This window comes from Mustela putorius, unplaced genomic scaffold (genome assembly GCF_011764305.1).
Source record: "Mustela putorius furo isolate JIRA1106 unplaced genomic scaffold, ASM1176430v1.1 tig00537227_pilon_pilon_pilon, whole genome shotgun sequence".
NCBI classification, from domain to species: domain Eukaryota; kingdom Metazoa; phylum Chordata; class Mammalia; order Carnivora; family Mustelidae; genus Mustela; species Mustela putorius.
Window position 1 is genome coordinate 18,471,146 of NW_025422368.1, and position 21,266 is coordinate 18,492,411.

At 38.9% G+C, this 21,266-nt stretch overlaps 1 protein-coding gene across 1 annotated transcript in view; it reads right to left on the reverse strand.

Moving 5' to 3' along the window:
* Positions 1-21,266, reverse strand: part of RECQL (RecQ like helicase) — a 54,158-nt gene that overhangs the window by 20,234 nt on the left and 12,658 nt on the right. Inside the window, exons 3-6 of the mRNA XM_004771784.3 lie at positions 12,073-12,270; positions 10,814-10,993; positions 8,404-8,510; positions 1,423-1,621 (exon numbers count right to left, since the gene is read on the reverse strand). Of these exons, the coding sequence (XP_004771841.1) occupies positions 1,423-1,621; positions 8,404-8,510; positions 10,814-10,993; positions 12,073-12,270 (684 nt within the window). The remainder of the gene's footprint in view (positions 1-1,422; positions 1,622-8,403; positions 8,511-10,813; positions 10,994-12,072; positions 12,271-21,266) is intronic.

Sequence of the window (21,266 nt, forward strand, 5' to 3'; positions counted from 1 at the left end):
CAGGGGAAAGTCTGCTTATCCCTCTCCCTCTGCTCCTCCCCTTCCTACTTACTTGCTCGCTCACTCTCTCCCTCTTTCAAGTTAAATAAATGCATAAAAATCTTAAGGAAAAAAAAAAAGCTCAGATCATGATCCCAGGGTCCTGTGACTGAGTCCCCCCATCAGGACCCCTGCTCAGCTAACAGCCTGCTTCTCCCTCTGCCCCTACCCCTTGCTCATACTCTCTCTCTCTCTCTCATTCACTCTCTTAAATAAATCTTTTTAAAAAATTTTTTAAAATTAAAAAAATTTTTTTTAAAGATGCAGGAGTGAAGACTTTGCCAGAGCGAGATCTTAAGAAGACAGGAAAGGATGAAGTGGGAGGAGTCATGGTAACCATTACAAGAAATGATCTCTTTTACCCTAAGAAGAAAAAACAAGATTACTAATGTTTGGAAGGAGAAAGAGGAGACCTCCAGACAAGTTGGCATCTATTTCCTGGGGACCAGTAGGAGGTGGGACCTAAAGGGAAGTTTAAGGCAGGGAAAGCTTGCTGGGAGAAATGCTTAAAGGAGGCACATCAGGAATAAGTAAAAGCATAGTGGAATCTGATGACAGCTGACCTGAGGTGGAAATGAATGTAGCCATGCAATTTTTTTCCGGCCAGCGTTTAGTACTGTAACAGCAGGAATGGGGGAAGCAGAAGCCAGGAGGGGTCCAGCAGCTCAGTCTGGCAGAGAGTCTGAGGCAGGTAAAATGCCAAGCAATCCACAAGAAACTGAAGTGGCAACAGCAAAGTCTGGAAGGAGGAGAGAGGGACCATCAGGTGGCATCTGGGGTTGTGGACAAATACGAGGAGGAATTAAAGGGGAATACCAGGGGGCTATATGCATGTGAAATCAAGTTCAGAAAGAAATGACATTGATATCATGAGCCGGATTTCTTAAAATTTAAGGTTATTTTGCGCAGAGCAAGTCTGGGTGATCTGCTTCCAGCTATGACTGCAGGAATAGGTTGGAGGAATAAAGACAGGGTTACTAAAATATCCCACAGCACTGTAATTCCATGGTGGTAGTTGGGTACAGACATGGAAGTGGATACTGGAGACTCTGATGATTAAAGAACACTGCTCTGAAGCAGATACGGATTCCTCAATGGATGCGAGACAGAACTTGGTGTAACTAAACCTTTATGGCTAACCATGGGAGAGAATCATGTTGCTAAGAAACATGCATTTCACAGGATAAAGGCAATCAGACTAAGCGCTACCATGGGGGGAGTAAAGAGACTGAAGACTGCCTCTCAACTCCCCTTATATTAAGGCGAGAGAAAATGAGTAATAACTGGCTGAGGAAATAAGTTTAATGAAACCAGGAATTTCCTTCATGTGAGTAAGAAAATAATCCCTAATTTCAAGGAGTGTTCTAGATACATCATACATACCGGGTCTGAAATCATGTCCCCAGTGGCTACAGCAGTGAACTTCATCCACAGCAATCCGGGTAAATCTCCTCGCTTCATAGGCTTTCTCTAGTCTCGACATGAACATTTTGCTTTTTGCGATTTTCTCTGGAGTCACATAAATTAGCTTCAGCTTGGAGTTTTTATTTACCATTTCAGCATGAACCCATTTCACATGCTCCTGTTGAAAACAAGAACAGACACAATGATGGAACTAAGCTTGTAGACTGGCATACTAAGCAGTAAATGAAGATGCCTGTTACTCAAAGCAAGAGCTTTGGACTATTTTAGCAGATGCTGAGTTAATTAAAACTGAGACTATGTCCCAGTACTAAACTTCAAGTCAACTGTAAAAAGCATTTTAGATGTTTACTTGTATCCAAATGTCGATAAAAGAATAATTTCATTTCGTGTGTGTGTGTGTGTGTGTGTCTTTTTAAAAAAGATTTATTTATCTAAGAGAGAGAGAGAGAGAGAATGAGAAAGAAAGCATGAGAGGAGAGAGGTCAGCAGGAGAAACAGACTCCCTGCTGAGCAGGGAGCCTGATGTGGGACTCGATCCCAGGACTCCAGGATCATGACCTGAGCGAGCCATCCAGGTGCCCAGAATAATTTCATTTGACAAAAAAAGAACAAAAAATAAAAATGAAAACACTTTGGGGCACTTGGGTAGCTCAGTCGGTTGGGTGCCTGACTCTTGGGTCATGATCTCAGGGTCATGGGATCAAACCCCCATCAGCTATGCACTCTGCTGAGTCTGCTTGTCCCCTCTCTGTCTGCTCCTCCCCACCACTCCTGCTCTCGCTATCAAATAAATAAATCAATAAATAAAATCTTTAACCAAAAAAAAAAACAAGGCCCTGACTCTCCAGAACTTCTGGCAGAGTAAGTGGAGAAGCAAGGTTGAGAAAAGAAGTGTATTCATAGCCTATAAACTGCTAGTGGAAGCAAACAGAAAACTGGACTTATCCTATCCTTTCCCTTTTTTCCTCCCCAGTTTTTGAAACAGCAGTGATGTGGCATGAATCTCTACTTATCTGCAATTTACAGCTATTTTCGAGTATTATTACTCTATTTTTCAGGGTTAAGGAAGTACAGTGGTAGAAAGCAATGTTCTCCACATTCATGCTATTGAATGAGACAGCAGCTTGGACATGAAAAGGGGACAGAGAACTTCTGTAACAGGCCACCGAACCCACTGACCAAGCTTAACATCATACAAAATAACCAGGTTATGATGTACCTCCTGAGTCATGCCATGGGAAATATACTGTTGAAAAAGAAAAGAAAAAGGCCAACTACAGTCAAGCTTTTAAAACTAAAAAGAACAAACTGAACAATATTACAAGGAGGTAATCAGAAAATCAAAACCAAAACAAAGACCTTAATTTCTTCAACAAATAAATTTGCATGGGAAAGAAATAAGAAAAAAGGGAACCTACAGAAAAATCAACAAAACACAACATAATCTATCAATCTATTCTGGAACACAATTTAAAAAAAGAGTAAGCTTTGATGAGAATATTTTTATTTGATGATGTTAATGAATCAACACTAAATTTTTTAGGTGTGATAATGTCATTGTAATATCTTTCTCATTCATACTGAAGGAGTTACAACTAAAATAATATAATCTCTGGGAATTGTTTCAAATAAATAAAGCAAGAGGGAAGAGGGTAGGTATACAAATGAAGAAAGATTGGTCCTATGTTGGTAACTGTTAAAGGTGGCTAATGGGTAACTGGCAGTTGCATTATGATTCTATTTCTCTATCTTTTCAAAAGTTCAGTAACATCCTTTTTAAAAAAGAATAGGTGAAAAAGGCTATTCAACAGATGAAGGTAAGAGTCCATTCCCAAACAGATGAAATTCCACAGGGAAAGCATACCTTGCTAGTAATGCACCATTTGTATTTAATTATATCCCATAATTAGAAATTCTTGCTTACCATTTTCTAATAGAAAATATAAAACAGGTGAACTAATGTTTACTGTAAAGTGCCAGATAGTAAATATTGGGTTTTGTGGGCCATATAATATCCATCATAACTACGCTGCCATTATTCTGTGAAACAGTGTTAGACAACATGTAAATGAACAAGCAAGGTTGTATTCCAATAAAACTTTATGGACACTGAAATCTAAATTTCATATAATTTTCACACTTTAAAAAGTACTTTCATTCTTTTAATTATTTTTAAACATTCAAAAATATAATAATCAAGGGGTGCCTAGGTGGCTCAGCTGTTTGAGTGTCTGACTATTAGTTTCAGCTCAGATTGTGCTCTCAGGATTGTGGGAGTGAGCCCATGTCCTGAGGCTCCATGCTGGGGAGTGTGCTCCCTATCTCCCGCTCCTTCTGCTTCTCCGCCCGTGCACATATGCTCTTTTTTTCTCTCTCAAATAAATAGATAAATCTTTAAATTGTGTGTATTTACTTATTTATTTATTTATATACATACACACCAAGCAGGAAAGACTAGAAAGAAACAAAGAATACCACCAGAACCACCAAGTTTACAGGTAACACAATGGCACCAAATTCCTATCTTTCAATGATCACTCTGAATGTAAATAAACTACCTGCTCCAATCAAAAGACAAAGGGTATCAGAATGGATAAAACAACAAGATCCATCTACAAGAGACTCATTTTAGACCTAAAGACACATGCTTCTTTAAAGAGAGGGGATAGAGAACCACCTAACACACTAATGGACGTCAAAAGAAAGCCAGAGTAGCCATACTTATACCAGACAAACTAGATTTTAGACCAAAGACTGTACCAAGAGATGAAGAACGGTGCTGATGTCATAAATTAAGGGGCCTATCCATCAAGAAGATCTAACAGTTATAAATATTTATGCTTCCAACTTGCGAGCACCCAAATATATGAATCAATTAATAACAAACATAAAGAAATTCATTGACAATAATACAGTAACAGTAGAGGGCATTAACAGCAATGGACAGATCATTTAAGCAGAAAATCAACAAGGAAACAATGGCTTTGAATGACACACTAGACCAGACGGACTTATCAGATATATTCAGAACACTTCATCCTAAAGCAGCAGAATACACATTCTTTTAGAATGCACATGGAGCATTCTCCAGAACAGAACACATACAGAGTCAAAATCAGCCCTCAACAAGTACAAAAAGATTGAGATTTTCAGCTCACAACACTATGAAACTTGGAGTCAACAAGAAGATATTTGGGAAGATCACCAATACATGAAGTTAAAGAACATCCTACTAGAGAATGAATCGTTCAACCAGGAAATTTAAGATGAAATTAAAAAGTACACAGAAGCAAATGAAAATGAAAACATGACAAACAGATCAACAAAAAACTAGAAGCTAGTTCTTTGAAAGAATTAATAAAATTGATAAACCCCTAGATAGACTTATCAAAAAGAAAAGAGAAAGGACCCAAAAATAAAATCACAAATGAAAGAGGTCACAGGCAACACTACAGAAATACAATTAAAAGAGAATTTATGAAAAATTATAGGCCAACAAACTAGGCAATCTGGAAGAAATGGACAAATTCCTAGAAACAAACTACAAAAGCTGAAACAGGAAGAAACAGAAAATTTACACAGACCCATAACCAGCAAAGAAATTGAATCAGTAATCAACTATTTCCAAACAAACAAAAGTCCAAGGCCAGATGGTTTCCCAAAAGAATTCTACCAGACATTTTTTTTTTTTTTTTAGAGAGAGATCACAAGTAGGCAGAGAGAGAGGAGGAAGCAGGTTCCCCACCAAGCAAAGAGCCCGACGCGGGACCCAGTCCCAGGACCCCAAGATCATGACCTGAGCTGAAGGCAGAGGCCCAAACCACTGAGCCACCCAGGCACCCTCTACTAGACATTTAAAAGAAAAGTTAATACCTATTCCTCTCATATTATTCCAAAAACAGAAATGGAAGGAAAACTTCCAAACTCATTCTACAAGGCCAGTATGACCTTGATTCTAACACCAAAGACCCCACTAAAAAGAGAATTACAGACCAATATTCCTAAACAAGGATCCAAAAATTCTCAACAAGATACCAGCAAATTGAATCCAATAGTGCATTAAAAGAGTTATTCACCATGATCAAGTGGGATTTATTCCCGGGTTGCAGGGCTGGTTCAATATTTGTAAATCAATCAATGTGATATACCACATTAACATAAGAAAGCTTAAGAACCATATGATCCTCTCAACAGATGTAAAAAAGGCATTTGACAAAATATAGCATCCATTCTTCATTAAAACCCTCAATGAAGTAGGGGTAGATGGAACATACCTCACTATCATAAAGACCATGCAAGAAAGACCCACAGCTAATACCATCCTTAATGGGGAAAAGCTGAGAGCTTTCCCCTATAGTCAGGATCAAGATAGAGATATACACTTTTAAGCATTACTATTTAGTGTAGTAAGGGAAGTCCTAGCCTCAGCAATCAGACAAGAAAAAGAAATAAAAAAGAAGTCAATCTTTCAGTATGTGCAAACGACAAACTCTATGTAATTGATACTCTATGCAAACGATATGCAGAAAACCCAAAAGACGCCACAAAAAATTGCTAGAACTAATACATCAATTCAGCAAAGTCTCAGGATATAAAAGCAAGGTAGGGAAATTCATTCCATTTCCATACACCAATAATAAAACAACAGATAAAGAAATCAAGGAATCAATCCCATTTACAATTGCACCAAAACCCATAAGATATCTAAGAATAAACATAACCAAAGAACTAAAGGATCTGTACTCTGAAAACTATAAAGACTTAAAAAGAAATTGAAGAGGACACAAAGAAATGGAAAAACATTCCATGTTCATGGACTGGAAGAAAACTGTTAAAATGTCTATACAATCCAATGCAATCTACATATTTAATGTAATCCTTACCAAAATAGCACTAGCATTTTTCCCAGAGCTAGAACAAACAATCTTAAAATTTGTACATAACCAAAAAAAAAAAAAAATCCAAATAATTAACCAACCCTGAAAAAGAAAACCAAAACTGAGGTATCGTGATTCCAGATTTCAAGTTATATTACAAAGCTGCAGTCATCAAGACAGTATGGTACAAGCACAAAAAAAGACACATAGATCAATGAAATGGAACAGAAAACCCAGAAATGGACCCACAAATCTATGTTCAACTAACCTCTGACAAATCAGGAAAAAGTATCCAATGGAGAAAAGACACTCTCTTCAACAAATGGTATTGGGAAAACTGGATGGCAAGATGCAAAAGAATGAAACTGGACCATTTTATTACACCATACACAAAAATAAATTAAAAAGGGATGAAGGACCTAAATATAAGTAAGAAACCATTCAAATCCTAGAGGAGAACACAGTCAGCAGTCTTTGACATCAGCCATAGCTACTTCTTCCTAGACACAACACCAGAGGCAAGAGAAACAAAGGAAAAATTAACCACTGGGACTTCATCATGATAAAAAGCTTCTGCACACCAAAGGCAACAATCAACAAAACTAAAAGGCAGCTTATGGAATGAGAGATGATATCTGCAAATGATATATCTGATAAAGGGTTAGTATCCAAAATTTATTTTAAAAAACTTACCAGGCTCAACACCCAAATATCTGGTTAAGAAATGAGTAGTAGGCATGAACTGACATTTTTTCAAAGAAGACATCCAGATGGCTAACAGACACATGGAAAGACGCTCAACGTTACTCATCATCAGGGAAATACAAATCAAAACCACGATGAAATACCGCCTCACACCTGTCAAAACGGTTACAATTAACAACATAATAAACAACAGGTATTGGTGAGGATATGGAGAAAGGGGAGTCCTCTTGCACTGCTGGTAGAGCTGCAAACTGGAATAGCCACTGTAGGAAACAGTATGGAGGTTTCTCAAAAAGTTAAAAATAGAATGACCCTATGATCCAGCAACTGTGCTAATAGGTATTTACCCAAAGGATAATACAGATTCAAGGGGTACATGAACCCTGATATTTACACCGGCATTATCAACAACAGCCAAACTATGGAAAGAGACCAAATGTCCATCAACTGATGAACGGATAAAGATGGTGTGTGTGGGTGTGTGTCTGTGTGTGTACATATATGTACAATGGGATATTACTCAGATATCAAGAAGAATGACATCTTGCCACTCTCAAGGATGCGGATGGAGCTAGAGTGTCCTATGTTAAATAAGTCAGTCAGAGAAAGACAAATACCATATGATTTCACTCATATGTGGAATTTAAGAAACAAAACAGGGGTGAGTGACTGGGTGGCTCAGTTGGTTGAGCATCTGACTCTTTGTTTTTCCACTCAGATCATGATCTCTGGGTCGTGGGATCAAGTCCCGCATCAAGCTCTGTGCTAAGCAGGGTGTCTGTTGAAGCATGCTCTCTCTCACGCTCTCTCTGTCCCTGTGCCCCTCCCCCTGCTTGCACTCACTCACTCGCTCTCTAAAACAAATAAATCTTAAAAAAAAAAAAGAAACAAAGAAAGAAACAACAGATGAACATGTGGGGCGAGGGGCAAGAGAGGGGAAACAAACCAGAAGAGACTCTTAACCACAGAGAACAAACTGAGGGCTGACAGAGGGAGGTGGGTAGGGGATGGGCTAGATGGGTAATAGCCATTAAGAAGAGCATTTCTTATGGTGAGGACTGGGTGTTGTATATAAGTGATAAACCACTGAATTCTACTCCTGAAACCAATATTGCACTGTATGTTAACTAGAACATTAATAAAAATCTGAATACACACACACACACACACCATTCTTAGCTCACAGACCATATAAAAATAGGCAGAGGGCTAACACTGGCCCATCAACAGTAGTTTGCAACTCCAGATATAGTTATTTTATAATTTTATAATTAACTCAGTAGAAACCAAGCCTCCTACATCAGTGAAGAGTTTAAAAAAAAAAAAAAAAAAAAAAAAAAGAGCCACAGAAGCATACCTTAGAACTAGAAGCATTTAACATGGTAGCTGAAATTCCTAATTGTTTTAAAACCATTAACTGGTCTTCCATAAGAGAGATCAATGGGCAAATCACAAGGGTAAAACCTAAAAGAGAAAGTATGTACTTTAAATTTTACACTACCTCCAGAATAAGTTTCAACCACTCACCTGAGGGCATCACAACATCAATATACTACCTATTTCTCATCCTCATTAATAGAAGAGATAGATATAAATAAGTGACCATTAGCCAAATAAGCAAATACAAGATTAGACAGAAATCTCTTCCCTATTCAATATTATAAAAATAAAAACATATCATTCTGAATTTTTACTTATCATTATTGGGCATATTAGCAAAATATTGTAAATTTGGTCAAATACTGTCCAGTTATATGAGGAAAAGGTTATTCCAAGGCTTTCCAAAGAAAACACAGCAACCTGTATAATTACAATTGATACTGACTTGAGTATACTTCTACTTACTGTACCAGATTAACACATGCTGAGTAGAAATCAGTGAACAGTTTACTGACTGAATGAAATGCTGTTAGTATATCCCCTTTCTCTTATTACTGAAATTGTGCACAGCTGTTAAGAGTTATTCTACATTGGGCGCCTGGGTGGCTCAGTGGGTTAAGCCGCTGCCTTCGGCTCAGGTTATGATCTCAGGGTCCTGGGATCGAGTCCCGCATCGGGCTCTCTGCTCAGCAGGGAGCCTGCTTCCTCCTCTCTCTCTCTGCCTGCCTCTCTGCCTACTTGTAATCTCTCTCTGTCAAATAAATAAATAAATCTTTAAAAAAAAAAAAAGAGTTATTCTACATTAACTTATGTCTCCATAGATTGTTCCTTAAAATAACCTGAGACAGAGAGCAGACCAGTTAAAAAATAGACTCAGATTCAGATTTTATCAGGGATTTGCCATCTCAAATACTCTCTCTGCTGTATTTTCACATTCTCCTTCAACAGTGGTACCTTCTCATTATATTTAAACACAGGCAAGCCCTCTCATCTTTAAAACACCCTGGATATCTAATTTAGGGCCCCCTCTTTCTCCCTGCTTAACAATTCTTTGTGAAGACTGTCCCATTCACTAGTTCTACTTCCTCAACTCATCTTCCCTCTCTCTCCATTCCCACAGAAGTTCTTTCTCCAAATGTATCCTATTTCAGTGAGCAACTTTACCATCCATCCTAGCCTAGAATTTGGAAATCATTCTAGACTATCCCTTCTCCTACCACCCCCGCCACCATACATACAATGAAAACAAGTCCTAGTGAATCTACCTCCTAATTATTTCTAGAATTCCTCTATCTTCTAAAACACAATCCTAACTAGTCTCTTACCTACATAAAACCCTTCAATGGTTTCCCACTAATCTAAGGAAGTTTTTATATACCTTTCAAGATTCTTTCCACAAGTCTTGCCCCTGCCTGCCTGCCACAATGAAATTCTTCCAGGTTACTGAATGCCCCCTACCATGCATGTTCCTACTTTTGGGCTCAGAAATACTGCTCCCCTACACGAACACTCTTCCTTACTCCCCTGTTCTAGCTTTGCCTACTGATCCTTCAACTTTTAACTTAAATGCCACACTGGCAGGACAGCTTTCTCTAACAGCCCCTGGGCCATATCTTTGTACTAACTTAATTCCTTATTAAAATCTCTATCACAAAACCTTTATTGCAATTGCTTACAATAACCTATTCTCTAAACTGGGGTCAATACACTAAGGACTAGCTGCTTATCTAGGTAATTCAAGTTTTAATGGAACACAGGCATATCCATTAGTTTACATGCTGTCCAAGGCTACTTTCATGCTACAATGGCAGAGTTTGGTAGCTGCCACAGAGATCATATGGGCCACACCTATCCCATTTACTGACTGGCTTTCTAAGGGAAAGACTGCTGACCCTTGCTCTATATCCTTGCTAGTCCTCAAACAGCAGCATCAGTATCACCTGGAAGCCTGTTAGACATGCAAGATTGTGGGTCCCACACAAACTCAGAATCTGCATGTTAATCACATCACCAGTGATTCTTACACGTTACAGTTTGAGAAAGCATTACTTTATACCACGAACTCTATGAAAACTAGAACTTTGTCCATTTTGCTCACTACTCTTACCTCCCGTGCTTAACAACATAGCCGACACTCAATAAAGATCTGGTACTAGAATCCAGGCCTGTGGATTTTTAATTATGTTTTAAGAACAAGATACAAGAACTAATTCCACTCAAAGTCTTTAACAGACTCTCTTTAAATGAACCCTTCAAAATGTCTATTAACATAAAGATAAAATAACAATGCACTTGGTTTTTACACAGGTATGATTAGAATTTTTTTTTAAAGAATTAAAAGAGAAATGGCATTTCTTCAACTTAAATGAATCTTTATTAATATATACCGTCTGAACATAATGCTGGTAATTGGTAGCATAAGCTCTTTCCACCTCCCGTAGGCATAACAAGAAATACCTCCTTTCCAGACATTGTTACATTAATAGTTTCAAGCTGAAGCAGTCTGAACTTCTGCAGTTTAAAGACATTCTGCAGAACATCTTTAACTTTATCAGACCAGGGAAAATCTAGACAGAGAAAAATAAGTTACATATATTAGAACTATTTAGGATTATAAATGAGATAAAAACATGAATGGCCGCTTTTATACTAGAGAAAAACAGGTAATAATTTATATAAAACTTTAAATACTATTAACAATTTAATTTTTATACTGACAATTTTGAGATTAGTTTAGCTCAGAAAGCTAAGCAAAAACACATTTAATCATATATAAGAAACAGTACATCAGAAAAAAATAAAAACATTTGCCAGCTGAGAATTAACCTACAAATAAGAGGAAAGTACTTGTCAGGTATTCAAAAAACAATCTGAATGTTGGGGCACCTGGGTGATTCAGTGGCTTAAGCCTCTGCCCTCGGATCAGGTCGTGATCCCAGGGTCCTGGGATTGAGTCCCGCATCGGGCTCTCTGCTTATTTGGGAGCCTGCTTCCTCCTTTCTCTCTCTCTCTGCCTGCCTCTCTGCCTACTTGTGATCTCTGTCAAATAAATAAATAAAATCTTAAAAAAAAAAATCTGAATGTTGATCAGGGAATTCATAGTATCATAAAAATCTCAAAATCAAGTTAACAGTTACATGGAATTTATGTAAATATCTTGTTTAGAAGTGAATCCCTGGAAATCTAGGCCCATAAAAGCACTGCAATTTTAGAGTCAGTATTCCATTTGAATGTGATAGCTAGTGATAAACATGATGGCTGGCAAGATCTTGAATCAAGAAAGGTGTGTTCACCAGGACAGGAAAATAAACTAGACTTCGGCAAGAAGTCTGAATCTATTTTTTTTTTTCTTAATGGTTTAATTTTCTTTTAGTTAATATTTTACAAATTTAGTTAAAAATCTTTTCCAAGCATTGACTGATGCTGTTAGAACTATATTTGGAAAAAAATAATGAAGTCTGAAAAATAAAGTTTCATTCAAAAAGAACATGAGTAAGAATGGTTTGCCTACTGGCTTCCCATGCCCCTTAAAGAGTGGCCAGTTTCCCTTTAAGCCAATGGAAAGCACTGATCGAGGAACAATGATTTAACTCCTACATAAAGAAAAAAATTAAAAACAAAACTAGCAAAGAAAAACAGAGTGAACCTTCTTTATTCCAAGCAGCAGGTGAAGAATTCCATTCACTGCTTTCCCCAGCATCAGGAGTCTCTAAATGCTGCTTTATTCGACTTGTTAAGATGTTCTTTTTCTGAATAAGCTCTTGTTGCCTTTCCAAAAGCTCCTGAATTTGAATGTCTACTGCATGTAGCTCATTGGTTATAGAATCCAATTCTTCAGTTAGACCTGTAAAGGGGAAAAAAAGATACAATGACTAAATAATTAGTTTCAGGTTTCCCTACTGATTTTTGGATATTCCTCACCATTGAAATTACAGACACTTACTGTAGTAGAGCAGGATAGTTAAGGGCATGTGTGTTGGGAGTCACAAAGACCCGAGTTAAATCTTAGGTCCCCTTCTTAGCTCAGGCTAAGTACTTAAGTGAGCCTTAATTTCCCCATCTGGAAAATGGGGATAATATCTAGCTTTCATAGTATTGTTTTAAAGAATTAAGTGAGATAACATATGGAAAGTTCTTAACATAGTACCTGGCACACAGCTGTGCACTTAATTAATGATCACTGTTACTTTTACTGTGTTGTGGGACAGTGGTCCAATAACCTTCTAAGTCATTTAAGTAAAGTGATCAGACTTTGAAACAAAAAGAAGGCATTTTAAAGTAATCCCCTAGGGGCGCCTGGGTGGCTCAGTGGGTTAAACCTCTGCCTTCAGCTCAGGTCATGATCTCAGGGTCCTGGAACTGAGCCCCAAGTTGGGCTCTCTGCTCAGCAGAGCGCCTGTTTCCTCCTCTCTGCCTACTTGTGATCTCTGTCAAATAAATAAATAAAAATCTTTTTTAAAAAATAAATAAATAAAAAATAAAGTAGTCCCCTAACTACTTAGATAATATCTCCCAAAAACACTCATATCTAGGTTCATATGTTAGCATGATAAAGAGTCGGGATTAGAAACAAGCTGATATAACAATTAAAGGAGAAATCAAATGTGCTACCGTAAATGACATTATAATTCCATCATAACTAATTTATAAAGCAAACTTCTAAGCAATCCAAGTATTAAAGCCAAAGTGAGATTATGTTTGACACAATAGAAACTAAAATTTTTTAAAGATGTCCTTAGTGCTTTCTAAAACATCAATCTGCATTAATCCAGCTTGAAGGCTGGAAATTTTCATAAGATGAAACTTCATGGTTATGATTTAAAATAGGATGCTATGGCGGCTTTGTATTATATCAACTACCTGAACTGCCTTCCCTGAAATATTCTGGGTTAGGAGTGGCCACAAGTGAACTCTTGGACCTGGAAGGTAGAAATGAAAGAGAAGCCACCTTTTACATTGCATTCATACATTTACATTACATTATTGGTATAATGTCAGGTGCTGCTGGGGCTCATTCATTCTTCGCAGGTGGCAGAAGCCAGTTCCTCCATCTCCTGCTGAATCTTTTTGGGGCAGCAGGTTGGCCCACAGCTTCTTCAGCTTCCCTGAATTGTTGGCCACGTTCCTGTACAATTTTCTATGGCAAATGCACCAGCTCTTCTGCAGGGCACCAGCATCTTGGCAATCAGAGCCTTGGAGGCAACGACACACCAACACGAGTACAAGCAAGAGCCAGACAGGTTCCATTTTCTGCTCACTGGCTTCAGCTCTTTTTTACCCTGCCACACTTGCTTTCCATCTTCGTTTCTACTGCTAGCACTGCTGACTTCAGGACCAGTAATGGACTGCTTAACCACATGCCATGATCATGTACGAACTGATTCCTATAAATCCCTTATATCACTCACAATGATTCAGCTTCTCTAAATGAACCCCAACCAACACCAAATGTTGTTCCTGAGGAGAAGAAAGTTAAAAGTAGGTTCTCTAAATTGCTTCTATGCCACCTAGAAGAGTCTCTGATTTAAAGATTTAAAGGCATTAATGACCCTTGCAGTGGTAAAAGAGACAGTGGTATTCTATGACACACAGTAGACAAAGTTATGTGAATTATAATCTAGACACCAGTAATTAAGTTATCTAGAGAGCGAAAGGCTCTGGGTGGCCAAGTGTTTGCTGTCACAGAACACTTTTTGAGAATAATGGGGTTGACTGCCTGCTCCTAAATATACTGAAGAACCTGAGAGAAATGAAGGATCTGCATAAAGAGACCTCAAAGTCTCTATGACTTTCCTTAAAGAACCTCTTATCTCCTATAGCTACTGGGCCAAGATTACCAAATACCAACATTTTGCAGGGGCTGAATTACAATGTAAACTGAACTCCCAGCCTTGCACAGGCTCTTATGTTAAAGTTAGGGCACTGATTAGGAAGAAGTCAGACTCTGCAATTGGGAAGGGAACATCTGGGCAGATTCCAATGGGGCAGGCAGGGGACCTTAAAATACTAAATTCTACCAAGTCTCTCTTGCCCTTCCTCTTCTTTCTCAGTCTCCTCCTGTCTGAATGCCTATGATAGTTGTTTTTGTTTTTGTTTTTTTGACAGTGGCCTTGTAAGGAACGGACTGCTAAGGCCTACTAAGAATCTGCCCTGCCACCTCTCAGTGCTTCAAGACCTAGGAAGCCCTAGACAATAATGTACAAATGACTGACACATGAAAAGACATGAAACACACCAAGAGTTGCACTTACCAATATAGATAAGCATTCCTCATTTTACTGTGCTTCACTCTACTGCATTTTGCAGATACCAAGCTTTTTAAGAAATTGAAAGTTTGTGGCAACTTATATTAAGTTAGTCTACGGGCACCATTTTTCTAACACTCTTTGCTTATTTCATGTCACATTTTGGTAATTTCTGCAATTTTTGAAACTTTTTCACTATTAGTACAATTGTTTTGGTAACCTGTGATCAGTACTCTTTGATATTACTACTGTAACTGCTTTGGGGAACCACAAACTACACCCATATAGGACAGCAAACTTAATAACAGAGGTAATTTTTTACTTTCAAGACTTATTTTTTATAATATAGATTTTATAAGGCTATAACTGCCTCAGATAGTGCTTGCTCTGATGGATCTGGGCAAATCAACTGAAAACCTCTGGAAAGGATTGTCACTCTAGTCGCCATTCAGAAAATTCATGATTCATGGGAAGAGGTTAAAATATCAACATTAACAGAAGTTTGGAAGAAGCTGATTCCAACCCTCATGGATGACTAGAGGTTTCAAGATTTCACTGGTGGAAACAGCAAGAGAACTGGAATTAGAAGTACGGCCTGAAGATGTGACTGAATTGATGCATTCTCATGACAACACTTTAAATGAGCAAAGAAAGCATTTCCTTTTTTTTTTTTTAATGTGTATTCCAATTAACTTTTTCTGTCATTGATTTTTTTTTTAAATCAACATATAATGTATTATTTGCCCCAGGGGTACAGGTCAGTGAATCATAAGGCTCACACATTTCAAAGCATTCACCATAGCACATACCCTCCCCAATGTCCATAACCCAGCCATCCCATCCCTACCGCCCCCACCCCTCCAAGCAACCCTCAATTTGTTTTGTGAGATTAAGAGTCTCTTATGGTTGTCTCCCTCCCAAGAAAGTAGTTTCTTGAGATGGAATCTAGTCCTAGTGAAAATGCTGTGAAGACTGTTGAAATGACAACAAAGGATTTAGAATACTACATAAATTTAGATGATAAAGTAGCAATAGCAGGTTTTGAGGGATGGACTCCAATTTTGATAGTTCTACTGTGGCAAAAATGCTATCACATGTACAGAGAAATCATTAATGGAAGGAAAAAAAATCTACCAATGTGGTAAACTTCACTGTTTGTTATTTTATGAAATTGCAACTGCCACCTTGATCAGTCAGCAGCCATCAACATCAAGGAAAGACCCTCCACTAGAGCAAAAACATAAGACTCACCGAAAATTGATAGCTAGCATTTTTCAGCAATAAAACATTTTTTAAAGATTTTTTTTTTTAATCATTTGAGAGAGAGACAACACAAGCAAGAGGGAGGAGCAGAGGGAGAGGAAGAAGCAAACTCTCCACTGAGCAGGGAGCCCAATGTGGGGCTTGATCCCAGGACCCTGGGATCATGACCTGAGCCAAAGGCAGATGCTTAACCAACTGAGCCACCCAGGCGCCCCAGCAATAAAGTATTTTTAATTAAGTTATGAACATTGTTGTTTAAGATACTCTACTGCACACTTAACAGACCACAGGATAGTGTAAACATAATTTTTACATGTACCGGGAGATCAAAAAATTATTTGACTTGTTTTACTGTGAAACTGGCTTTACTGCAGTGGTTGGAAACAAACCCAGAATATCACTGAGGTATCCCTGTATCAACAGAAAAGTAGGGAATATGTGTGAGAATAGATTCCTAAGGGTACAAAATAAGATATCAAATGAAGCTAAATTTACAAATATGGACTCAATATGAAATTGTGGTTTAGGGGTGCTGGTTGGCTTGGTCAGTTAAGCATCTGCCTTTGACTCAGGTCATGATCCCAGAGTCCTGAGATTGAGCCCCACATTGGGCTCTCTGCTCAGCAGAGAGCCTGCTTCTCCCTATCCCTCTGCCTGCTGCTCCCCCATCTTGTGCGCTCGTTCACGTGCTCTCTCTCTGTGCCAAATAAATAAAATCTTTAAAAAAAAAAATCCACTGTGGTTTAGTGCATTAAATACAGTGGCCAGGAGTGGCTCTAATAATTTACTTAGTTGGTTGGCAGAAACCTGGCTGATGATGAATATCAGAAAGTTGGGATGGAATACCAGAGGTGTAGATTCCAATGATACTGAAGGGCTAGAACTTCCTGGGTGTACACTAAAGGAGGGGATCCAGAGGCTTCAGGAGGTGGGAATGCTAGAGGAGATTATCAGGCAGACTGACCATCCACTCTCCTGCTGTCCCTCAGGATGATCCAGAGGACATTCCTTTCACCAAGGCTGAGAAATATATTCATATATTCATGAGGGCCTCCCCACCCTGGCATCCCTGAAGAGCTCTTCAAGGCTGTTCTCTGTAAGCTAGGAATGACAGTGGGGGAAGTACTGCCTTTGAACTAGACTAAATGAGTCAATGAGAATGATGGATTCCAAGGTATGGTAGTTAATGGTAGCAATTCAGTTCACAACCAGAGAAAAAGTACATGTGGTTGCTATAATAAGCAACACAGCAGAAGCAGTAAACAGAATAGTCCGAACCACAGACAACTCAGAATTGGTTAGTTGACCATGATGTCCTTGAAACAGACTGATTTAAAAATGCAGAATACAGGGGCACCTGGGTGGCTCAGTGGGTTAAAGCCTCTGCCTTCAGCTCAGGTCATGATCCCAGGGTCCTGGGATCGAGCCCCGCATCGGGCTCTCTGCTCAGTGGGGAGCCTGCTTCCCTTCCTCTCTCTCTGCCTGCCTCTCTGCCTACTTGTGATCTCTCTCTATCAAATAAATAGATAAAATCTTTAAAAAAAAAAAAAAAACAGAATACAAAGCCCTCAGTTCACATAAGTTTGACTTGAATCACTACAAGAGTCACAGTCTTCAACCAGTTCCCAGAAATGAGTCAATACATAGACCCAGAGTCCCTTTAATAAAGTGGAGGTTGGACCCCTTTGAGGAATGCCTCTATTATACAACTAAAAATTTATGTGGTAAATCTTCACACCACTGTTCTCCAGAGCAGCTTATCAGGGTAACTGTGCAGTGGGGAAGGAAAATAACTTCTCAGAAATTATTGGACATTAACTCTTAACTGATAGTTCCTGGACAACTAAAATGTCATGGTGATCGACCAGTGAGAAGAGGGACTGGATTTATCCAAGTCACATGATCAATGCTGTTTTCCTCAGGTCCATCACACAGGAGGCTCAGGAGATTCTTTAACCCACTCTGTGGTTATTTCCGCAGTTCCAGATTGTATAGCTCTCAGTTTCCGATTCAAGATGGCAACATAGGAAGAGCCTGAACTCATCTCCTCCAGAGACACAACGAATTAACAGAGCAATTCCTCCTAAAGAATGGGGGATGGACTGCACACCCTAACAAAGGAAACACCCCCCCACCCTCCTCAAATGTTGTGGAACTACAGTGGGAGGGATAGCATTGAGGGCTGTAAGCAGATTCATCTGCCCTGGGACACAGAAAAAAAAGCCACAGTTTGAGAGGGAAACTAGAAAATAAAGGAACCAGCCTTAGGACCCTACTAAATGGCAGGGCAGCTCTTAGAACTCTCTCCAGATCTGAGGGGCTGGCAAGTGCCATGGTTTACGTTCCCAGTTCACCTTGACAGCACAGACAGGAGCAGGTCTCAGATGCCATTGCTGGCCTGCTGCCTTAATGAGCCCTGGGCCACACCAGCCCTGGATCTCCTGGGACACAGGAAAAATGGCCACAGTTTAAAAGAACAACTAGAATACAAACGACCCAAGCCCTAAAATTCCACCAAATGGTAGAAAAGCTGCTGGAAATCTCTCTGGATTGGAGGAGTTGGGGAGTGCCAAAGTTTACATTCTCCTCGACCTTGATTATGTGAGTGGGACCACAGTCCAGGCACCCTAGCTGACCTACTGCCTCAGTGAGCCCTGGGCCCCTAGCCCACATCATTCCAAGACATCCTATCAAGGCAGTCATAGTGCAATGTATGCTAGAATACTTCTGGTCAGCACTCACTACAGCTAAAGCCATCTTGCCAAAGTGACACAGGCACAAAGCACCTTGAACAATCCAGACCTGTACCATACTGGCTCCATACAACTTGCTGGAATACCACCGTGCACACCACCCCATGACTTCCTGGCTCATGCGCTCTTCCACTTCAGCCACCCTACAAGAGCACCACTTACACAGAGTGCCACAGGAACACTGGCTTGCCCTCACCCTGGCTACTGCTGCCCTGCCAGGGCACACCCTAATGGAATGTCCTGGGACCCCCCCAACACACACACACTGCCTCTGTTCCAGGAGCCCTGCCAAGATGCCACATGTGCATGTGCCTCAGTATAACCAGCTCATGTCCACTTCAGGTCCAGCCACACCATCCAGGCACCACCTATACTAAATACCCCAATATAAATATAAATACCCTGGCTTGTACCCACTTCAGTTTCAGCTCTCCTGCCAGGGCACCGTCTGTACAGAGAGGCCTAGGACTGTCCAGCCAACATCCAGTTCAGCTCTGGCAGCACCAGCACAGGCTGCCCCAGAACCCCTGGCCCACACCAGCCAAAACTCAGCCAGCCGATGAAAGTCACCAGACACACAGTCTGCACAGCAGACAACCATACATACACAAGACCATTCCTTCAAGTTTAGGAGAAGTAGCTGTTCTACCTCATTCATAGAAACAAACAAAAAGTCAAAAACACGAGACAGAGGCATATGGTCCAAATAAAACAAGACAAAACCTCAGAAAAAGGACTAAATGAAATGGAAATACCAAATCTACCTAATAAAGAGTTCAAAGTAATGTCATAAAGACACTCACTGGACTGGAAAGAGTGGATGAATTCAGTGAGAACCTCAAGAGATACAAAATACAAAAAGAAACCAATTAGAGGTGAAGAACAGAATAACTGAAATAAAAAGATATAGTAGAAGGAATCAAGAGATAGGATAGGTTAACGGACCTCAACAATAACCTCAAGCATAATGACATTTGCATGTATACGGGGTGTCAAAAGCAGAGGAGAAAGAAAAGGGGCAGAAAATTTATTTAAAGGAGTAATAGCTGAAAACTTCCCTAACCTAGGGAAGGAAACAAACATCCAAGTTCAAGAAGCAAAGAGAGCCCTTAACAAGATGAACACAAGGAGGGCCACATCAAGACATATAATAATTAAAATGGCAAACATTAAAGATAAAGATAGAGTTTTTAAAGGAGCAAGAGAGAAGCAAAAAGTTATATAGAAGGGATATATATATAAGACTTATATATATATATATATATATATATAAGACATATATATATATATGTCTTATATATAAGACTATCAGCTGATTTTTCAGAAGAAATTTTGCAAGCCAAAATAGAGTGGCATGCTACATACAAAGTGCTGAAAGAAAAAAAAAAACCCTAAAACCAAGAATAGTCTACCCAGCAAAGCCATCATTCAGAAGTGAAGAAGAAATAGAGTTTGCAGACAGAGGTAAAAAAAAAGTTCATTGCTACTAAACTGGCCTTACAAGAAATGTTAAACAGAATTCTTCAAGTGGGAAAGAGCAAGTCATAATTACAAATAAAAAATCATGAAAGGAAAAAATGTTATGAGTGAAACTGAACATACAGTAAGATAATAGAGAAATCACTTATAAAGCTAGTATAGTTAAAAGACAAAAGTAGTGAAATCAATTTTATCTAAAAAATTAAGGGAAAAGAAAGAACAAGAACAATATGATACTCTCAATAGATGCTGAAAAAGCATTTGACAAAGTACAGCATTCCTTCCTGATCAAAACTCTTCAAAGTGTAGGGATAGAGGGCATATACCTCAATAACATCAAAGCCATCTATGAAAAACCCATCACAAATATCATTTTCAATGGGGAAAAACTGAGAGCTTTTCTGCTAAGGTCAGGAACATGGCAGGGATGTCCATTATCATCACTGCTATTCAACATAGTACTACTAGAAGTCCTAGCCTCAGCAATCAGACAACAAAAAGAAATTAAAGGCATCCAAATCAGCAAAGAAGAAGTCAAACTATCACTCTTTGCAGATGATATGATACTATAAGTGGAAAACCCAAAGGACTCCACTCCAAATCTGCTAGAACTCATACAGGAGTTCAGTAGTCAGGATATAAAATCAATGCAGAGAAATCAGTTGCATTTCTTTACACTAACAACAAGACAGAAGAAAGAGAAATTAAGGAGTCAATCCCATTTACAATTCCACTCAACACCATAAGATACCTAGGAATAAACCTAACCAAAGAGGCAAAGAATCTATACTCAGAAAACTATAAAGTACTCATGAAAGAAATTGAGGAAGACACAAAGAAATAGAAAAATGTTCCATGTTCATGGATTAGAAGAACAAATATTGTGAAAATGTCTATGCTACCTAAAGCAATATACACACTTAATACAATCCCTATCAAAATCCCATCCATTTTTTTCAAAGAAATGGAACAAATAATCCTAAAATTTATATGGAACCAGAAAAGACCCCAAATAGCCAGAGGAATACTGAAAAAGAAAGCCAAAGTTGGTGGCATCACAATTCCAGACTTTAAGCTCTATTACAAAGCAGTCATCATCA